General features: G+C 32.1%; 2 protein-coding genes and 1 long non-coding RNA gene across 9 annotated transcripts; 1 reads left to right on the top strand and 2 right to left on the bottom strand.

The window, feature by feature from the left end:
* Nucleotides 1–3310: 3310 nt before the first annotated feature.
* LOC148936109 (uncharacterized) lies at nt 3311–7562 on the bottom strand. 2 transcript variants are annotated; one of them, XR_016139754.1, is made up of 4 exons: nt 7062–7562; nt 6167–6346; nt 5799–6058; nt 3311–5732 (listed from the first exon to the last, which is right to left on the bottom strand). It is a non-coding gene; the product is annotated as an uncharacterized LOC148936109 (long non-coding RNA). The 2 variants fall into 2 exon arrangements; XR_016139755.1 differs by having other exon boundaries at nt 5799–5950.
* On the top strand, nt 7376–11144 carry Rab9 (RAS oncogene family member Rab9). Of its 5 annotated transcripts, XM_089078997.1 has the most exons (5): nt 7376–7482; nt 7560–8360; nt 8461–8934; nt 9011–9267; nt 9470–11144. In XM_089078997.1, exons 3-5 carry the CDS (start codon nt 8497–8499, stop codon nt 9648–9650), a joined length of 876 nt encoding a protein of 291 aa, XP_088935123.1. In that variant the 5' UTR covers nt 7376–7482; nt 7560–8360; nt 8461–8496; the 3' UTR covers nt 9651–11144. The 5 variants fall into 5 exon arrangements, 4 of the variants coding, with proteins under 4 accessions (XP_088935123.1, XP_025074252.1, XP_025074254.1 ...); XR_016139753.1 differs by lacking the exons at nt 7376–7482; nt 7560–8360 and having other exon boundaries at nt 9345–9558; nt 9803–11144; XM_025218467.2 differs by lacking the exons at nt 7376–7482; nt 7560–8360 and having other exon boundaries at nt 9470–9558; nt 9803–11144.
* Nucleotides 11145–11321: 177 nt separating this feature from the next.
* Nucleotides 11322–22102, bottom strand: Ctr1A (Copper transporter 1A). Of its 2 annotated transcripts, XM_089078999.1 has the most exons (6): nt 21848–22102; nt 15340–15419; nt 13850–14068; nt 13552–13784; nt 13260–13289; nt 11322–12263 (listed from the first exon to the last, which is right to left on the bottom strand). In XM_089078999.1, exons 3-6 carry the CDS (start codon nt 14066–14068, stop codon nt 12062–12064), a joined length of 684 nt encoding a protein of 227 aa, XP_088935125.1. In that variant the 5' UTR covers nt 15340–15419; nt 21848–22102; the 3' UTR covers nt 11322–12061. The 2 variants fall into 2 exon arrangements, with proteins under 2 accessions (XP_088935125.1, XP_011638320.2); XM_011640018.3 differs by lacking the exon at nt 15340–15419 and having other exon boundaries at nt 21848–22098.
* Nucleotides 22103–22467: the final 365 nt, after the last annotated feature.

The raw sequence follows: 22467 nt of genomic DNA, 5'->3' as shown, positions 1-22467 counted from the left end.
TTTGTTAACGAAGATAGAATTATTAGTATTTTGTTATGAAACATATGGAAAAAAAATTGGGGAAGTTGGTAGGAGATATCAACTTTTAATGTGAGGATTCCAATACAAATTTAAGTTGTTTGGAGAATGTAGGATTTACATGCTATCAGAATAAAAATAATTTATAAATAAAATATATGATATAAAAATAAATAATATTTTTTTTATAAAAGCATATATTTTTAAAGAAATATATTGATGAATTTTTAATATTTCTTTACATATCATATATCATTATATGTTTTGTTGTTATAGGATTTATTTAACGCAATTTATATCTAATTTTTCTTTTTTTATTTAATTTGTATAATTGCAAACAAGTATGATATATACATAAAGTTAAATAAAAGAAAGTCCGAAAAGAAAGTGGAAAATCCCTCAATTCCAATATATATTCCAATTTATATTTTCCAATATATATTTTCAATTTTTTTATTGGCCGAACTTTAAAACATAAATTAATATTATAAACTTATCACTACTTAAATTTCACATTTAAATTTTATTCCAACTTGAATTTGATTTTTTGGCTTCAAATTAGTCGAATAGATTAAACGGACAATATATTTAAATTTTATATCTGAGTCTAAAAAAATCAAAGTTTATTTTCGAGCAATTAAGGCCCGATTACATCAACGTTATTTTAGCTTTAAGCGAGACTTAAATACGTGTCTATCTTTATTTATTTAGAAAGAAAGATAAAGGAGCTTAAAATGATAGAATTAATCGTCGATTAAGTCAATCGGAGTTTCGTCATCCTCAGAGAATTCCCAGTGACATCCATTGTTTCCTCCATAGTTCTCGACAAATCTCTTTTTGACGATGTTTGCTGCAGCGTGTTTTTCATCCCTATCCATTCCTCTTTCCTCCGTTATTCTCTTTCAGTTTTCGCGGATGCTCTCGCAGTTCACCGTAGACGCGGCATTGCGCATCTCCCGTCAAATGGTATTTCGCACCATCAATCATCTGCACTATTAGGATTCTCCCGGCGACCGTTATCGACAACGGAAGATTCGTAACTGTTCGTTAACGTTACCTCGGGTTGGCGACCAACTCGCGGAGCAGCGTTGATTAGAATGGCGATTGCAATGGTGGAATTCGGTGAGACGTATTAGCACAGGTATTTCTATAGAAGCGCACACGTAAGCGCATAAACTGCTCGTCGTTCGTGAATCATCATATATGATAGAACTCATCCTTAACTTGTATGCCCGTATACCTAGAAAGGTCTTCCTGCATCCGCTTTGAAGGACCACTTTAAATCACCTGTTTATTCTTCAATCGGACAGGTAGCGCAGGAAGAGTCTCACCCTGTGACTTTTATTTCGCAAACGCTATGGGATAGAAATCTGAGAAAGTTTTATTTTAATATTTCACAGTTGTACATACAAATAAAATAAATATCATAATAGTACATGTGAGAAAAGTTTGAACAAAATCTGGACATCTGAAACGAAATCATAGGTGAGAAATCAACTTTTCCAACGTAAAGTTGGCGAAGATCCAAGGAACTTGACATTTTCATGTCTCGTGCAGCAATGTGAAAATATTGAAAATTACGTATCTCATATCTTTCTAAGGAAAGGATCGATGTGTTGCTACAAAATTTTTAGATTTTACAAAATAATAAAATAAATATTTGTATCTTATTATATTGTGTTTAGAATCTTTATTCCTAATTTTTATATCCAAAATTTATTCCTGTTTCTATTCCTGTTTCTTCCATTGTATATAGGTAGGATTGTCCTCTTTTTCTTGGATATTATCTTCTTCTTTAGCATCCGGGGACTTTCATAGAAAGGAATTTTTCGAAAAACGTCCAAACGTAATTTTAAGCATCCGGAGTTTCAGGTAATCTTCTAAATATTTTAAAAAGGTCATTAAAATTTTTGTACACCGGATTTGCAAGCGAAATGTCCGAAACTTTTTGATTCGTCAACTCTAATTTTGAAAATTTTTATATGGCAATCCTATATGCAAAAGTCAACATTTTCAACAAGCGTTTATCAGAGTTGCATAAAAGATAAATAAGTAGATATCGAAAATAATATAAAGAATTTGCATCGTTCTTTCTTTCTCGAGAATTTCTGGCGAATTCTGACTCTTGGGAAATACATTATGACGTATTATGCCCTATAATAGCTTAATCGCGGAAAACCGCGAAGATGAGCACGAAAGGTCGGGGCGGCCTTTCGCCGCGCGCGACGACGACGAGGTAATCTGCGGCGGCGTATTTTCACGCGAGAAAAACGCATGTTCTCTGAAACGGATGCGGACGAATTTGGTGAAAGGACACCTTCGAAAGTCGTTAAATATGCATTATGCTCCGCGGGCTGTCCACGTGATCGGCGATTGCCGAAAGGTGTCGCGCGTGAGTTTGCGTAACGTCGTTACGACTTCACAGCAGAGAAACGACGGCGAGACGACTGACATTAGGCTAATTCGTGATTGCTATTCGGAAACGGACAGAAATCATTACGCGACGCATATCTCGCCGTTTAGAGATCGGATCAGACTATTGCAATCGTATGCGTCTTACTTTACAGACCATTGCAACGTTCGAGTAAAAAATTGTTGTTGTCTTTTATCTCATAATTTTTATAATTTTCACATTCAAATGACAAGTGTTACGTATAACGCAGAGTCACCGTGCTTTATTATCTGGATTATTATCTGTAACATTTTATTTATCGTCGCACTCAGATTGAAGATTATTCCTTGGCACGGTAATCTGAAGGTTGGTCGAATATTTCAACAATATTTGTAATGTTTCAAAAATTATATATCGCTCATTATCATACAATATACAGGTAACACGAAAAACAAGATTTTTCAGAAAATAAATTTTTGACCGTTTTAAATCAAAATTTTGTAATATTATTTTTAAGTGCGATAATATTATTTTTGTGATGTGATTCATAATAACTGATTATAAAAAAATTGTTATCATAACTGTATAACGTATTGCGTGTAAACTTTTATTATAAAAATAAATTCTTAAAAAAACCCTTTTTTATTTACAACTCTTGATGATATTTTATCTTCTCTTTTCAAATAAGAATTTTAGAAGTTCAATTATGCTTGTTATGCTTAGATCTAGCAATAAGAACTCAAAGACATTTTTCTTTTGCAAATAACTCAAAAGTAATAATTTTTAAGTTTTGTTGTAGTAAATGATATATTATATAGAAATTCAAAAAACATTACAGAATAATCCAGCAATGTTGTAACATTCACATCTTTTTGGGAGAAGTTCCAATTCGAGATAAAATTCAAGATAATTATATTTTATTTGATATAATTAAAGTTAAATAATTTTATATTTTTAAAAGTTTTATAAATTCTTCAGCGATACGCAAGAAAAACGTGGTCGTACAATCATCTTGTTTTGCAAATTAGATTTTGCAAGCGGAGGAAAGAAAACTAGATCACGTCCTCGTCCTCAAAGACGCGAGAAAAATCGCGAAACGGGAGAACCTCGGTGCAAACGATAAAAGCATGTTTCTCTAAACACGATCGATCGTGATATCACGTGTAATCTACGCGTGACTGCGTGTCGTGGCTGCTCCCTCGATTTCTCTTGATATTCACAGCGTTAATACGTTCGATGCGCAATAACGGCCTTTGATTGCGTCCGCAAGAACAGAATCCAACGGTAAAATAAATAAGATTCGGTTTCTTTGTTGTTTCATACTTCAAATAAAATTTACATTCTGTCGATTACACATATCTTCGCAGGGAGAATCTATGATCAGTCGCATTTCATGCGTATTTTATCGGAAATAATATAACATAGCATAACAGAGAACTGCTAGACTTATATCACAATTGAATATATCTAAAATACAAAACAAAGATAAAAAATAATTTACACTTTCTTCCTATCACAATATAAATGAAAATATTTTATTGCGATATTTAACTGAATAGCATGCGTAAATTTAGAAATGCAAAGTATATAATAATAATGTATAAAAACAAGAAATTTTTATCTCGATGAAATATACATCGAATTCGTAAATATTTCATGATATATTGAGAAATAAGACACGCAATAGATAATAATAATGATCCAGTAGTATTACTTAGATTTGCGTATTCATAATATAGATATAAGATATTAGTCCTTAAGTATCTAAATCTATAAATTATATATCTTATTAATAAATCATTCATTCGTTATAAAAATCAATAGGCAATACAAGTTACATTTTTGCAGTAATTTGTTTTACAGATAGGTCACGTCGAAGAAAATATTATGAATGGCGTTTTCTCCATTTTTATTACTTTGTAACAGATCATTCGATACAGGGTGCTTTCCATTTAGTGACACAAGTCGACACAGTATCGTTTTATCCTTGTTACTCATTGAATGCCAAGATAGATTTGTGTGTCACTAAATGGAAAGCACCCATAAAAGCGTACAAGTATGCGCCTAACACACAGCTACGTACGGGCTGCACTTCGTCATCGAATTCAAAGAATGTCCGCGCGGAAACTATGCCGATCTCTAAAGAATATTCAAAAATCAGTCGCGCGAAGAGGACTTTTATAATAGCGTTACCCGCAGAGATACTTCCGCGATTTTTACAATTCCGAGAACCGGCTCGTTACGTCGCCTTTCGCTAGACATTTCGAGAGTGCCAAGCATAGTCGCCCCACTACCTGCCAGCTTAGCTAAACGACACAAACTTAACGACTATGTCTATCCCAGATGGTGAGATTTTTCATCGTATATATTCCCTCACACACACACACACACACACACACACACACACACACACACACACACACACACACACACACACACACACACACACACACACACACACACACACACACACACACACACACACACACACACACATATATATATATATATATATATATATATATATTAATATATATAGCTAGGATTACTATTTACACGATTCTCGTTCGTGATAGTAGAATACCTGGATTATCTATTCGAATATTCATCTCGCCTATCGCTGAAAATTTATTGCGATCGACATTCCATCAATATTGCGAATTCTACATACAACCATCGCAATTTCCTATTGATATTTTATGTATTTTTTTACATTTACATGATATTTTTTAACTTGTCAATTGTATTCTCATTCACATTTATATAAAAAAAAATATATATATATAATTTTTACACAAAGTGAATGAATATATATATATATATATATATAATCTTTTCTAAAAAAAAAGGTATTACATTGATACTCGCAAAATTTTCTCAATCGCCTGGACAATTGCGTGTAAAAGTTTTAGTTATATCATTTTTTGACTATGCGGCAGATTGTATCATGCAGTGCCGAACCATTACCACTAACGCATCGACATCTGGTTCCGGACTTTCCTACTGAAGCTTTGCCCGCCTTTTCAAGTTGTATCTGTTCAAAGCAGCTATTGAGCAACTAGTTTTTTCTGCCCTGATTAGCGCATCCGCACATCAGCCATAATAGAAGAGACATTTGATTAGATTTAATAAAATATTTTTTTTATCTTAATTGACGCACGAACTGGCCAGACAAGAATTAGCGACTCTTATTGTTCCCATGGATGATGAACTATTACTATAACTCATGTCCGATATGTTTATTCGGAGTATTGTTTATTTGTTATGTTGCTCAACTGGAGAGAATGGTCTTCTATAACGTTCCCCAAGATTAAATATGTGTCTGTTTTCAAAAATAAATAAGATATTTCTCAGAAAAAAATTAGTTGGAAAGAGAAAGAGAACTCACCTTCTGTTCTTGTATCATCAGTGACAACATTCGTTATTATTATTTGCATCAAATGTCTTTTATAAATCGTCTGGGACATTATTCGGAGAAGCTTCTCTGAAGCCATTAATCCATTGATTCCAACATAAGTGGATGAAGCTGGAGTACTTCTGCTGATCACATGTGACAATATTAAATAGTTCATCGATCGATACACGTGGTACAAAATAGTACATGGAATTTCATCTCCAGACATTTATTCATACATTATCAAGCACTATCTATATCATAAGAGAATAAAAGAGAATAAAAGACAAAATATTATATGATACAATCTATTGTCGCATGACTTACTTTATCCTAGAAATGGAAAGAAAAAGAGAACTCACCTCCTTTTCCTATATCACTATATCCTATATCCTATATCCTATATACTATATAATCCATTCATAGTATATTTATTTGCAGAGAAGGTGATGGCAATCGGGACAAACGAATGTCTGTCCGTGCTCGTGATAAGCAACTTGAACATCAGTTTTATCATTGTATTTGGAAATCTGATCGTACATCTACAACCATTCAAATTGATTATTATACAAAATATCTAATATGTAACGTCATCATCAATAATGTCAAATCAATTCATTGATATTTAAACATTGGTACTTTAGTAGCAATGAAAAAACTATAAAACAAATTTATTACCTGAAGAGATATACATATATGTGACGTAATGTATTTTACTAAAATGCTTAAAAAGTTATGGCTATTTATGGCTTATTTTAACAAGATTTGAAGATTTTCAGTTTGCTCACACTTGTAAAGATAGTATTATTAAAATAATTAATAATCTACAAAAATTAATAAGCTACAAAAATAAGCAACACATCCATCCATTTTTACATAATCGCTCTTTACAATCGTCACGAATTAGGACTATTCCTTTCTCGTTGTATTTACGAGCGAAGTAACGAACATTTCAAAGTCATAGATATTTCAGGAATGTCATGTCGCGTTTCAACAGAGTTTACAGAATGATACCAAAAAATGTAAATAGCACTTTCTGATTATCTCTAAGAATATGGTTTTGAGTTGCTACGTTAAAAATCTGTTAACGGCAGTTCGCAAAATTAAGCAATTCTTCCGAATTTATAAATATTAATTCAATTAAGAAAAATAAAAAAATTACAAAATATCTAAGATTTTGTCAAGCAATACCATTTACTATCCCATTACTATCCCATTTACTATCTCATTTAAATAAATAACATTTGCGAGATTCACGTCTTTGGCAGTTGACTCAGGACCGTCCTCGGAACCCCGTCGAACACGCTGTATTTGCTGTTGCATCTCATGAAAAAGGAGTTCTTGATAGAAGATCTCAAGATGCTGTGAAATAAAAATGGAATTGTCCATCGATCTTCTCGCTGTTACAGCTAATCGTCGTTGCCTAATTCGAATTCAAATGCCGTGCCACTAGCGCGCCATTCCAGATTTTATATCTTCGACTGTCTTTGGTTCACATAATTATAATCAGCTGACGAGAGAGGGGGATGGCACGGCGCATGCGCGTAGCTCGAGAGAAAGCAAGATGTCAGATAACCTTGTGTCTTTTTTTATCGCTCGAAATTGGTCGAAGCAGGTTGGAGCGTACACAAATATGAGCTCGTGCTTTAGTGTGTATGACGCAATTTTTAGCGTTTAGGTTAGTGGCTGTATTCGTAAATTCACTGCCAGTATTGAAAATCTATAGAATACGTAACGTAGACTATATATTTTCAGTGAATTTACTAACCAGCCAGTATGTGTTGCACGTGGGTGATGAGATTTCGTGCCGAGATGGTGGGGAGCCCCGCGTCCAAGCCTTTGGCAACACTGACGACTGGCATCACTGGCTCTCACCTGACAACCTCTCTTCCTCCTCGCCCCTCGAGACGGGCGTTCCTTCTTGTCATTTGTCGTCTGCAATGTATTGAGACGAGCTGAGACGAGCGCCCGGCCAAAAATGATCGAGTGTCGTGAGTGTTCATCGATCGGGTGCTATTAGAAACACCGGAAATCCAATGTACGCGATCGAGGCCGTCGTTGGAGAGTCAGGAACGCGTTGTCTATGTTGACAATTGCACTCGGTACCGTCCGCTGCCCCGTGAGAGTGTCGTGACAACAAAGGAGATTTCTCGCGGCCCGTTCATTGTGCCCCGAGCGCGACGATTGAATTAAAATCGCGAAGAGGAGGGGTGGTGACGCGAAAAACTCATCCCACCGGACGGTCCATCCTTCGTCGATGCTCCAAAATTTAAGAGATCGATGAGGGAATCTCGCCGATTGAATCGTACAGTCGTAAGGTTATGCTGCGGAATCGAGAGAGGATAAAGACACCGAGGCCTTTTATACGCTAGTTACTTCACGCAAGAAAGAGAGATAGAGTGAGAACGAGGGAGAAAAAGAGGAAGAAATCTTGTAGATAATGAACGAGAAAGCATTGTTTTTTTTTTTTTTTTTCGGTGATGTGATTCGGCAAGCTCTGAGAAATTGAAATACGAGAGCTCCGTTTCCAAATCAGCTGATCGGAGAAGCTATGAGGTTTGACTAGGCTTGAATGAATGCTTGTTGAGTACCCACGTTGAGGGGGCTTGCCGGACGAAACTTTGTTCATTAATTTTACGTGACGTGTAACTTATAGATATCGCAGGCGAGACAAGTCCCAGATTGTGAAAAAATGTCGACGAACAATTCAACGTCGGTGAATACAGGTAGAGGTGGTAATAGTCTTCAAAATCGGAATTCGCAGAGGTCCACCCTCCTGAAGGTGGTGATCCTTGGGGACGGCGGTGTCGGCAAGTCCTGCCTTATGAACAGATTCGTGTCGAATCATTTCGACGAACACAGTTTTCATACCATCGGAGTTGAGTTCCTGAACAAGGATATTGAGATCAACAGCGAGGCATACACACTGCAGATATGGGATACAGCTGGACAGGAGAGGTTCAAGACGCTCAGAACACCATTTTATAGAGGCTCAGATATTTGCCTGCTTACTTATGCAGTAGACGATAGGATGAGTTTTAGGAATCTGGCACTATGGAGATCTGAATTTCTTAAGTATGCGGATGTTCAGGAGGGTTCTACCTTTCCATTTATTGTTGTTGGCAATAAGGTACACTGTCAAAATTAAGATGAGCAACATTTTTTATCAATCTTATTTAATCTTATATCACATTTCTTTCTTTCAGGTGGATGTTCCTGAATCCGAGAAACAAGTTTCCACAGAAGAAGCTCAGGCTTGGTGTTTAGAAAATGGCAATCCACCACTGGTTGAAACATCGGCGAAAGATGCTACTAATGTTGAGGCAGCTTTTGGAGCAGCAGTAGACGCATGGGCGCGATTGGAAGCCAGATTAGAGCGACCTTTAGTGGAAGATACCGTCGATCTATCTAAACAGCAGTCCCAGCATCGTACGAGCTGCTGCATGCCTGTGTCCGGCGCCGAGTAGGTCACAGCTTGTGATTCTTACAGTTTTTCTTTTAAATCCTGACGAAATAATGCATGATATAATTTTTCTCAAGATCTACATTCGTGACCAGCTAATTGAAACGAGTGATAGGAAGATAGATACGAAATATTCAGTCTTTACATGATGCAAACTGTCATTTCTGGAACAATTATTTAAAGTTTTCTTTATGTTTGGAAGGAATACGCAACGTCTCGCACTATCGAACTCACAGAAACGGTGCTTACTCTATTTAGGATCTATAAGGATACACATTACACAATATAACTGTAAGAGATTATGTTTGTTTGGCCCGTATCTCATTTCTTTTCGCATATTTATATTAAAATGCACAATTCTTTTAAAGGTTTATAGCCCATAGAAAAATTGAGTGTGTTTGTTAAACTAAAAAATTTTTGATTAACCGTAATATTTTTTTCACATATTTCTTTGATTTCAGTTTCAATGATAGATATTTTTACCGATTTTACTTAGGATATCGGTTTTTTTATTCTTGGCATGCTTTGTTTCTAGGTCTAACAAAGTAATTTGAAGAGAATCTCTTGCCTGTCTACGATACTTTCTTCGTTATATGGTGAACTTTCTTTATTGACATTGGAATTGCATCGGTTGTGTGTAAATGGAATATATTGTTTCAAAGTTTTTACTTAAGATCCAGCTAAGGTTCCAAAGAATCTATGGACCGCATAGGATGCCATTGGCAATGAACAAGTGAATTCTTTACTGGCTAGCTTATATTCTCTTTTTTATGAATCTCAACGAAATACTTGAGTCACAAAAATCGTATATAAGACACACACATATATAATATATTGTGATTGATCTTTCTAGAACAACAAGACATAAGGTCAAGTTGAACGTCCTTATTCTATCAGTGCTTTGTGCAGCTTTTAAGCTACTGACAGTATTTTAAGTATTTCATACACCATTGGCTTGTGATAAAATAATAATGATAATAATAATAATAAGAATAAGAATAAATGATAATTATCAATTGCTTTATTACATAAGAGTTAGGCGTAATCTGTAACTTTAGCTTTGTAATTCTAAATTTGCCTTATCCTCGCGACGTATGTACATCTGAGAGCAGCAAAGCAACGTAACTTTTATTTAGGTAGAGTCACACGCGTATTTATATGCGAATTTGACTTTTGTACAAAATGCGGCATATGCTTTTCTGCTCTTGGAACATTGCGCATTCGATGTCGTGACAATTTTTCTACAAAATTAATAATATTATGAAAGTGAAGCTTTTTGTACGATCGCCGATGCATACGATCGCATTCCTACTACTCCACGTATCTCATTCAAATGGTACTTGATTTTTTTTTAGAAAAATGCCTCTTATAGAGTACAAGAAAAAAGTATGTAATGATTATCTCGACGATTCAGATTAAACGTATGAAATGTGCATGCTGGTGCTTCTTATATATGGCTATATGTGGAATATAATAAATTTATATATAACGCAGAACACGCGATAAAGTTAGTTCAGATGTTAAGCGCATACAACTAATCATATCAAGGTGATGATCACCTCACGAATACTGTAACACAGGCATTCTTACGCCAAATCTCTATGAAATATATGAATTATTTTTAAGAAAGATACTGCTGCACACAGACACAGCACACACACACACACACACACACACACACACACACACATCTTGTTTGTGAAAAACGCGCGTACCGATTGTTATTTATTATTTTACATATTTAGTAGACAAAAGGCTATTTCTATAGTATGTACATGACTTATGTATAATACATATATGTGTGTATGCCTTAAGATTTTATAATTCTAGGAATCGATTTTGCAAGAAAAAATAAACTTAACATTGTGCTTGTTTAAGATGCATTACTTTTTTTTATATATATTGGTTATTCTCCTTTCTTCTTAGGAGAAAATTATCTTGAGATTGCTTCGAGAAGAATGTTTCTTAAAAATATCCAATCAAACTGAATACATCAAAAATAGAATAAAAGCTTATAAGGGAATTAAAGAGAGGAAAGGAACAATGTTTCCACCTTATCTTTTTAAATTTTTTTTCTTAGTTTCGCATTTGAGGCTATATTTCATCATAATTTACATATTAACGTATATAACAATACGCATTTTAATGGTATGTTTTTACAATTATTTAAAATAGTGTAGCGTACACTCTTTCCCAAATATTAAAAAGTTACTGATAATGATATTTTTATAAAAGAATAACAATAAAAACGGATAGTAAAAATATAAAATTGGGAAAAGATGTGCGCATTCGACATGCACGTATTCTCTTATGAATACTTAATATTTACAATTTGCCATATTTATATACGTCTAAGATTCAAACTCCCAGAGTTTCTTATGAAATTGTATCATTTCATGACACAAAAGCGAATTTTAACAAAATCTTCTCTGCCTGTATGTAGAATTTACATATAATTAATAAAATTATTTAGAATGTTGGATCAAACTTAAAAATAATTGATTTATTACCTTTCTAAAAACAAGGAATTATATGCAAGAGATTAATAGTTAAGTTATGAAACTAAAATAAATAGTTTTCTCTATTTCGCTGAATCCTGCTATATTTATATATTCACCGTGTGTCATGAATTTAAAAAATATTAGTTCCCCATACGTCTTTTTTATGTAAAAGACGACGTCGTATCATTTCAGTATTCCTCTTATTTTCCGGATTTTTGTTAGAATACAGTCGTGTGAACACTTTTACGCAAGTACGGTTTAGAAAAAAATAGATCAGAGGAATTTATTAAATGCTAATGACAATGTTCCGTAACGTCTACGATCACTGATTTTTTCCAACCAAACAGGAAGTAACCAATAGCAGCACCTATTACCACGGCACAGCACAGCCAAACATTGTAAGTCATGAAGATTAGCATCAGGAAGTAAGACAGGACAATCTGCACGATATGCAGAAGCGTTTGAAAGAAATGCATCCAGGACATCATAGTTGGCCTGCACAGATTAATTACGACACATTAAATTTGAGTTCATTTAAAATTGCAACAATATGCGAAACTAATTTATACAACTTTCTGTGACATCTTTATTTATAGCACAAAACCCATATTAATACAAAATACAAAGCGAAAAATTTTCATGCAGTTTATTTAAATTATTATACTCTCAAAATTATTACTACTAATATAAATTGTAATATTCATATATTGATAAATCATACAATTTTTGACATAGATAATAAATACTTTATTTTTAATAATTCGATTTTGTTAGTAGTAAATAGTTTAATTATTTAAAAATGGTGTTATGTAAAATCATGTAAAGTTAGCAGGATCAAATGATTTCAGATGTTTAAAAAAATATTTATTATATACATACGTGTGTGTGTGTGTGTGTGTGTGCGTGCGTGCGTGCGTGCGTGCGTGCGTGCGTGCGTGTGTGTGTGTGTGTGTGTGTGTGTGTGTGTGTGTGTGTGTGTGTGTGTGTGTGTGTGTTATATATATATATATTATATTAAAAATGATGTGTGAATCAATATAATATGAATATAATGTGTATTAATCCACATATTTAAAAAAAAATTTTGAAATATAATTATAAAAATAAAAATATGGCAATCAAGTGCATAACAATAATAAAGCAGGCATGCTGAAATATTTAATAAATAGTATTTTTCATAACATGCTGAGAAGATCATATTATATTATATTAACATATTCATTTCGGATAATTTTTATTTAAAAAATACTACAATTCGGAATTTTGTATATTATTGGAAAAATCATTAAAATTAAAGAAAAATTTTGTATAAATTGACAACTCTATTTTATATCAAATTTGTTTTTAAACAAAACTTACAACATTTTAAAAGATGAAGCGAATATGTTAAGTAAACACATTATATAGGCATGCATAATTTAATATTATAATTGTTAATAAATGAGACATAATTCTGAAAAATAAATCTCGGTGTCTGCAAGATTTACTTACGGTTGTTTATGGATTACTTCGCCAATCATACTAAAAAAAAAGCAGATTTAACGATTAGGTTCACTATTTAAATTGCGCGTTATTTGTACGTTTAGTGATCTTGCAAAGAAATATTATTTCTTGTATTTCATTACAATGCACTTCACGATATCTTTCAAATTATCACTTTCTATTAAGCACTCTTTTCATAGAATCCTCACGTAATAAAATTACATGAATGAATATTCTTACGAGCAAGAATGGTAAGTGATGCTTTCTTCAGAATCGGCCGATTTATTAGAAAATAACTTACTGGACGACGCGGTTATCTTCGGCCACCACATTCTTTTCACTAGGCACTGTAACACTTCTATATTGAAGAGCATTGTATGTTTTCCAGAATAGATACTCCCGATAGTATTTCAAGCCCTCGTAGAGCGCGGCCATGATAATGATACCGATCATCGAGCCGATGAGGCCGCCGATCGACGAGATCCTCCAGTTTTCGAACAGCACCACTTCACAGAAGCCGGTATGGAATGTCATCTAAGGATCATGGAGAGCAAATTGTATTAAGGCGACTGAGTATTGGATGAACGATTCATACGTACCGACATACCGTGCATGCCCATGTTGCTGCACGCGTCGTTCGTCGAAACCTCGGCGCCGTGCATGCTCCCATGGTTCATGCTTCCATGATTCATACTACCATGATCCATGCTCCCATGGTTCATGCTTCCATGATCCATCCCTAGATGAGCCATGGGCGTATCATGGGACGTGTTTATCATACTGTTCGTCATCATGTGGTCGGCATGATTGTGAGACATCTGAAATAAAAATTAATTTTTAATTCTTCTATAATTCAAATTTTCTTTCGTGTTTGAAAAACAATTACGTAACGTGTAATTAGACGAACACTGACTTTGAAATGTAAATTAATAATTTTCAATTTTCAATTTCTGATATTTTACTATATAACTTACAATTTTCAATTTTGATATTGGATTCATATTTCATATTCAGTATCATGAAAGATCTCTATATATAAAATTTTCATGATTTAAAAAATATTACAAATGAATAAGTTGAAATGAAGTATGACAGAAGAATGACATGCGACATGCGCTGCGTATGAAATTATGATAGAGACAGAATTTAATCCGTATCGCTTTCAGACGTAATTTAACACTAAAAAATATGATATCTGTCTAAAGATGCTATACTTTTCGTTTTTTTTTTTGTAATTTAAGGCTAAAAATATTCTAAATATGCGTTGAAAATAAAGATGGGCAAATATAAGACAGCTTCTAAATAAATCAAATATCTGATAAATAAAATAAACTCCTAGGTATTTTAATTTCATTTTTAACAAATCTTGTGGATTTATATAATTGAAATCTTTTATTTGCTAAATTTAATGAGTGATTTAAAAAACAATTAATGAGCAATCACTATTTTATAGGTTCTTGTTTCACTTCAAAAACTTTTTTCGATATTATTCTTCTTGATGATATGCTGCATTGATAAATACATAAAACATTCTTAAACAGTCATTAGCGATATCTCAGAAAAAACGAAGAAATAAAAGTTAAAAGAAAAGCAACAGCTAAAAGGATATTTAAAATTGTACACATCTCAATGACAATTATTAATATTTATTAATCATTTCATTAATAATTAAATGTCATTAATAATCATTAATAATTGAATGTTTTTTTAAAAATAATCAAAAAAAGAAAAAATATTTTTTCAAAAAATCGTGAAAAAATTCGAATTAATTTAATTATAAGTGCTTTTTACAAACTAAATCTTTCTTTTTTATTGGGAATTCAATATTCCTACAAATTTACTTTTTGTTTTTATAAGCTTTCTATATTCTAAATCACTCATTTTTATATGGGTATTTTGCTTCTTTTAAAACAAAAATTTTATTAAAATCTTTAAAAAAAATATTTTTTTCATTTTCTTTGCTATTCCAAAAAAAAATGAAATTTCAAGAAAGAAAAAAGATGTCAATTGTTTTTCCTCTCTCTCATGTACAGGCCATTGCCTAGTATAAGATATACGCGGTTTATTTATGCCTATGGGCGGACCTTACCTCTGACTAAGGTTCGAAGGGACACAATGGATTGTCTGAATGTCGATGGCGGACCCTTGGAAGAGGACCGCCCCTTAGATCTATTATTATTATTATTATTATTATTATTATTATTATTATTATTATTATTATTATTATTGTTATTATTATTATTATTGCTGTCGTGTCAAAGATAAAAATTCTTAACATTTCGTATAACATGTCCTTAATGTTTATGTTAAAATTTCAAAAAGCATCTCCAAAATAAAAAAGAAAACAATTCAATAGCAAAAGATATATTAAAACACAAACGAATAAACTTTTTAAGATAAAGAATAAAAATAAAAAATGATTGAAGTATGCAAGTGATGAAAAAATAATATCAAATGCATTAAAAAACGAGAACATGAAAAATGATTATAAATTTCAAATATTATTTTAATAAATCATAGAAATAGATTGAAGATAGATCGAAAATAACTATCGATTTAGCCTTATGTACAATTGCAAGTATACATTGGAAGATTGCAATATAAATGATTTCCCATATTTTTGCCAAAGAAAATGTACTATAAATTGATAAGGGAATCTGTCAAAGGACATTTGAAATTAACATTTATGATTTTTGAGAGACATAGTAAAAATAAACATGCAGTAAAATTTAAAAAAATTAAGCGATAATAAGAATTAAATCAATAAATAAGGAAAGTTGATAATTGGATATGGCGAGTCATTAGCAAATAAAAATGAACACATCATTGAATATCACTCTGGAACTGAAGCCGACATCGATAACAAGTGTACATAAAATACATATGCTTCAGGATTTTATCGATCGACTGAACGTTGCACGATATATGATCGTTCAAAAGAATCACTGCAATGTTGCGTATTTATAAACAGGCCAATCGCTGAGCTTAAACTACAATGATAAAATACTATGTTAAGAATTAAAAATAAATGATAACCAAGAAAGATAAACTTGTTAAAAAAGTTTTGGCGCGTAATAGAATAATCTGTAATCTATATAACGTTATATTATCTACACGTTACATTATCACATATATCTATATAACGTACACATTTTCACCACAAAAAATTAGTTTTAAAGAGAAATATTCTTATATATATAAACAAGAATATTAATCTTCTTAAAAATTTTAGTCTTGATTTGATTGAATTCGTATTGATGCAAATATTATTTTTGCTCAACTCAACTCAACTAAAAATTTTTTGTATGAAAATTACAATATTCTTACTTATAAGAATCTAAAATATATTGTACTTGTATTAAATTCGATCAAATCAAGACAAAATTTTTCTAAGAAGATTATAATTTATTGCTTATATAAAAATATAATCTTGATTTAAGATCTTTTTTTCTATACATTTATGTTTCTCATAAACACATTTGTAAGAAACAATTTTGTACGTAATATCAAAACTGCTTTATAGAAAGATCAACACTAGATGTTTGTTATGAATATCCCTGTTTTGTATCGCGTTAGAAAAAGAAAATACGTAAGCAACAGATAGAGATACCTCGGGGAATGCGTTTAAATGCGTACATTCATTGATGCGATTCACACAAGCACTATTGTTCTTATTTTTCAACGAAATGAAACGTGACGACACAAAGACTCGAAGACTATCGTTACGAGTGTTCTCGTATCATTAATTTTTCATTTCGTTATCTTGTCCAGGTAGTTAAATAGCTATCTTAACCCAAGATTACATAACGTGCCATAAAAGTGTCTAGGAGGATTATATATAATAATTTTCGAATAGTTAGGATTGTTCAATCTTGCTGGGATATCCCGCTGAACTTCTTGCAATGAAATTGATTAGTGAAAAGTAATTCACTAAGTTAAAAACTGGTTGAAAATGACTCATTAATCTAGCATGAACCAGCCACAAAAACCGCGATTAACAATAGGAAGAAATGCTAAAAAAAAGAAAAAAATAAGAAAACAGGATGCTCTAGTGGTCTGGAAGAAATAACAGAAAAAAATAACAAGAATAAAGTTTCCGTCTTCTAGTAAAAATAAGTTTACGAGCAAAACGTTGATAATTAGAATAAATATGTAGTGTTTTAGATTTACATGTGATTTTAAGAGCTTATCTGTAATTCCTTGAATGTAATTCGATTTTTCGTTTGTAAATTGCGATCATTTGGTTCTTTTCTATTGCAATTACATGGCTTATTTAAAATAATAAAATATTGTTTATTAGCTACAAATTAAGTTGCCTTACAATAATTGTTTTTAAATTAATTCAATAATTCTCTTTTAAACTTAAATAATGTTTTCACCACTTTGAAGTGTCAATCTTAATATTTAGAAATATCATATATCATTCATTTGCTATAACAACAGATTTCAAAAAACAAAATTTTTCAGAAAATAAGTTCGAATGTTTCGAATTATTAAGATTTTGCAATATTATATTTAAATGCAATTTTTTAATAACTAATTGTGGAGAAATAGAGTAAAAGTATTATTAGCTCTTCATTTATATTGAATACCCATTATAAAAATAAACTTTTATAAACACACACCTTTTTGATTTGTGACATTTTTTATGTAAAATTAGAAGTTTTTATATGCAATGTGTTTCCTCTAGTTATTCTGGATATAAAAATATTAAAATACAAATGTCAAAAAGTTAAAGTTTACGAAATATTTTATACTTTATTCAAACATATCCTGATATGTAAAATCTCGTAAATTATTAATTTTTTGACAACGATATCTTAATACTTTTATGCATAGAATAATAAGATAAATTGATTGATGTAGAGAAAGCATTAATTATCTTAAAAGGATATGCATTGCTAATTGCACAATTTTTTAAAAATAACGATGTTTCTTTACACCAAATTGATTTGTCTCATATAGGAATTATATTATATAACAAAAAATATATAATTCCATTTAAAAAATAACGATCAGAAAAAAATTTCGACAATGGTTCCATCTATAAATGAATCAATGTTATAATCATGTAATCCCTTCGAAATCTTACAACTTTTGAGACGTTTTTCTCTATCTTCTATATTTTTCGATATATTATCTATATTTATCTATATTATTTAAAACAAGATATTTTGTATTATTCTATATGTATGAATAATGTTTAACTAATACACTTATTTAGATTTATAATAATTACTAATTTTATCATATACACTATACTTATTATGCATTATAGTTATTTTACTATTTAAATTATATTTATCTTCATTCATTAAAGAATACACAGAATATTATCAATGTTTAATCAATCAATGTTTAATTATATATGATCAATGTTTAATTATATATTATTATAAAGAAACAATGAAAATTGGGATACAATTTTAAAATGTAAAATTTTAAACATAAGTTATTCAAATAACGTTTGAAAAAAAACTCGCAAATAATGTAGACTTTACTTCAACTAAAATGTAATGGATTTGTATAATTCCAAAGTTCAACTATAAAAATATCCAATATTGAAAATTGGAGACTTGCGATAATTGATGACCTTTCTCGATCTTTTCGTTACAACTGATTGCAAATTGATTGAAGACAAACATATGAAAGAGAAAACATTTTTTTACGCAAAAAATATAACAAAATTACCATTACAAAATGATTTGCTTTCAAATTCTAAAATCTATACAATAAAAAAAAAAAGATTTAAAGCCAGAATTTCAAAAACTAAATATCATTCTACATGTCATTCTATATTGGCAAACATAGAGAAATTGTTTCATTGCTTGAAATGAAATTTTATAAAAATACTCCATTGTACTTTTATGACAAAAATGACACCGATATGCAATCAGCAGTTTATCACGTAGGAATCTCTAATATCGGCAATTTGTCGTTGTAAGAATCTCCAATATCGAAATACCAGAAAATCCTCAACGAAAATGCGAATGCAATGATATTTGAGAATAAGACAAGAATCCTGATCAATTAGTATTGATCAGTCGATACAAATTAATCATACGCTGGGATCAGGACATTCGAGTTAACGAACGTTTTCTCGTGAGAGATCCAACTGTAAAATGAATATGAAATAATATGAAAATACCAGAGGTTACTGGTCATATTAATACGCAGAATAGAATCTCGTTACAATAAATTCGAATTAAAAAAAAAAAAGGAGTTGGATTTTCGTATATTTTTTTTATCAATTTAGGTGTCGAATTTTTTTTCTTTCTTGAAAAAATGCTACAAATATTTTCGTAAGCGAAACACAAAGTTCCATTAAAAGTTAGATAAGAATATTCTTGTGTTGTATGTATTGTTTACTTACATCTAAAATAAAAATAATGGACAAAAAGCCTCCTCTGATCATCTGCAAAAGCGTCTTTAAACGTCCGTAACATAAAAATCATTAAATATCTTGATGAAAACTTAAGCAGAAGACTACTCGAAGACTACTCTTGTAAGTGAAAGGAAGAACTCGACATATTCCGCATAGGCGGTTGTTGAGAAGTTTCGTTACGTTAAATCGCACATAGTGTAGGCAAGCATATAAAACTATATCAGACCTCTTTATAGCAATTCTGCCTATGTTCCTTTAACGGTATTCATTCTACTAAGAACTCGCTTCTAAACATATGCGGTTTTGCAACTGCCAACTTTTATGACCTTCACGATTTATCTTTACACGGAAAAAATGTTTTTGCTAAAATATTTAAAAATTTGACCACAAATAATGACGTAGGATGCTCAAATCAGTTGCTAGATTATCAAAAATGATTGTCATGTTTAAGCGTATCTATGATATTATGTTTAAGCGTTTTCGATAAAGATAATTATTTGGCTCAGCGTAACTATTTTCAAATCCATATTTTTTAAATTTTTAGATATTTTCAGGAAAACTGTTCTTTCCATGTACCTAAACAATACTCGAAATTTAAGCATTCTGCAATGTTATTTTTCAAATAACATAGACATTCAATGGCATAGAATTAAATAATACAAAAAGGCAACGCGTCAATGCTTCTAATTAAAACCGTAATATTTGAAAATTTGCGTTTTTTAGATATTGCGCCGATAAAAAGACGTTTCCTTTCACAACAAAAATCTGATGTCTAATTTTAAGGTAGTCGTATCAAAGACATAGTGAATTTTGTTCAACTTTGTGAATAATTTATGTTTTTAATAAGCGATATTGACGTGATTAGATGAAAATTCCATTAATTTTACCGTGAAAATCCCGTAATCTCGGGAAAAGAAGCCGGAACATTAATATTGCTTAATCCCATAAATATTACATAATTTGTTAATTGATTATGTAATATCGTGACGTAATAATACGAGTGCGCACATTTGATATAGAATATGCAACACGTGTTTTGTCGAATCGATCTTCGCGTCGCGCATCGTTAGATAATGCAAATTCTCGGCCGAGGGTTGGCGATATTGGCTCCAATTGGATCAATGACAGTGAATCACGATTAATTAGCTTGTCATCGAGGGGTGTGGAGTAGAGGCGGCAGATAAATATCCGTTGCACGCGATGATTTATCTTCGCACGAATAGGTATCCGCTTTCACCATCGGGCGAAAGGAAACACTTCGAATTCTCTCCTTCTATGACACGCGATTTAAACAAAAACGCGCAATAATGACGAGAAAATTGGAGCGTACGCTTGGCGTAACATTCATTTCTCTACAGTTGGAGCTGGCACGATCGTAACATATGTTGAGAAGCGACTTCTTCACATCGCATAGAAGGAAAATACAAAGAGAAAGGATTCGAGAGGAATGACGATCACGTGGAAAAACATCCGCGGAAAAACCTGTTTCACAATCGATTGCTGTGATTAAATAACTTTTATGAAGATTCCTCGTCTTTATTTGAATTATGCGAATAGGAAATGTTCAGTTAAAATCGTTAATACCAGACGCTTTTATTAGACATAATCTGTACAACATATACAGATCTCCGAGATGTAAAGACGTCCAGAGGACATCCGGATGAGAAGACGTCCTAAGAACATTTCCAAGACATCCATCGAAGCATAGGAAGTGAGATCTTTAGAATAATAAATTAAGGATATGGAAGATTTTTATCATCAAGAATTTTTTAACGTTCATGAGTTTTAAAGATGTGAAAGCTATTCTAAAATATCTTTTTCAGAACGGTCACCCTGAATCACTCATGCGATACACCCTCTTCGAGCAGAGAGAGAGAGAGAGAGAGAGAGAAGGGGAAAAGCATTCTTTTGAGAACACGTCAGTCAGAGAGGATAAAAACGCGTCTGAGTAGAGACGTAACAGTAATTGATTATTTCTCCCACAAATTAATCGGCGGAGATTATTGGATGAATCAAACACAAAAAAATCTTTCGCGACGAGAATCGCGAAAAGTAGCAATCGCACGAAGAGAAAACTTATGACATATAGAAAATAAAGGGGACAAAATCATCAAATTTTTTCTATTTTTTTTTTTTTTTTCTTTAAAAGAAGTGTTTTCAACTTATAGAAGCTTTTCGACATGTACATCTGCACTTTCGAGAAGTCACTCACCTTTTCCAAAGGTTATGTCACGTCGCACGATGACCACCAACCGAACCAGGTCGAGCGACGATGACGAACTCTCGTGCTCACTTCTCACCGCTCTTTTTCCTCTTTCGCCGCTCTCGAACTCACTCAAACTATCACGCGCGAGTCCATTAACGAACTGTGCAACTTTCACGAATCTCACCAGGACTTGCCACCGTCCGCAGCCGCGGAGTAACGTAAGAAACCAAGAGTCGTTTCGGTCACAGCGCAGAGAAACTTGACAGCGACCATGCCTGCATTTTGAGCTGGTACCGCTGCTCATTGGCGCCTCCACGTGCAAAAGTGTGCACCTTGAACTACGTAATCGTCTCCATGTACTTTCGACAGATAACGCGCGTGACAGATAATGAGCGTGACTTTTGGTTCTGTTCCATGCTGTGCCGATGATATTTGGTTCTATTCCGTGCTATGTCCATGAAGTAACGCGTACTCGTAAAACACGATTATGCGATATTATATACAGAATATCCCGAATTTTAAATCATTTAAAACATATTAATATCTTTTGATTTTAATATCTTTTTTAATTTAATATCATCATTTTAATACTTTTACATCATTTTAATATTTTGAATTAAGAAAAA

This window comes from Pogonomyrmex barbatus, unplaced genomic scaffold (genome assembly GCF_055798465.1).
Source record: "Pogonomyrmex barbatus isolate J1 unplaced genomic scaffold, ASM5579846v1 scaffold3, whole genome shotgun sequence".
NCBI lineage: Eukaryota > Metazoa > Arthropoda > Insecta > Hymenoptera > Formicidae > Pogonomyrmex > Pogonomyrmex barbatus.
Note: the sequence above shows the minus strand (reverse complement) of the source record. Positions and strands in the feature narration are given on the sequence as shown.

Coding starts and splice junctions, on each gene's coding strand:
- Rab9 (XM_089078997.1), top strand. CDS start 8,497: ATGTCGACGAACAATTCAACGTCGGTGAATACAGGTAGAGGTGGTAAT. Junction 8,935..9,010: donor TTATTGTTGTTGGCAATAAG/GTACACTGTCAA, acceptor TCTTTCTTTCAG/GTGGATGTTCCTGAATCCGA. Junction 9,268..9,469: donor ATGCCTGTGTCCGGCGCCGA/GTAGGTCACAGC, acceptor TATGTTTGGAAG/GAATACGCAACGTCTCGCAC.
- Ctr1A (XM_089078999.1), bottom strand. CDS start 14,068: ATGTCTCACAATCATGCCGACCACATGATGACGAACAGTATGATAAAC. Junction 13,785..13,849: donor TGGGCATGCACGGTATGTCG/GTACGTATGAAT, acceptor CATGATCCTTAG/ATGACATTCCATACCGGCTT. Junction 13,290..13,551: donor GAAGATAACCGCGTCGTCCA/GTAAGTTATTTT, acceptor CTTTTTTTTTAG/TATGATTGGCGAAGTAATCC.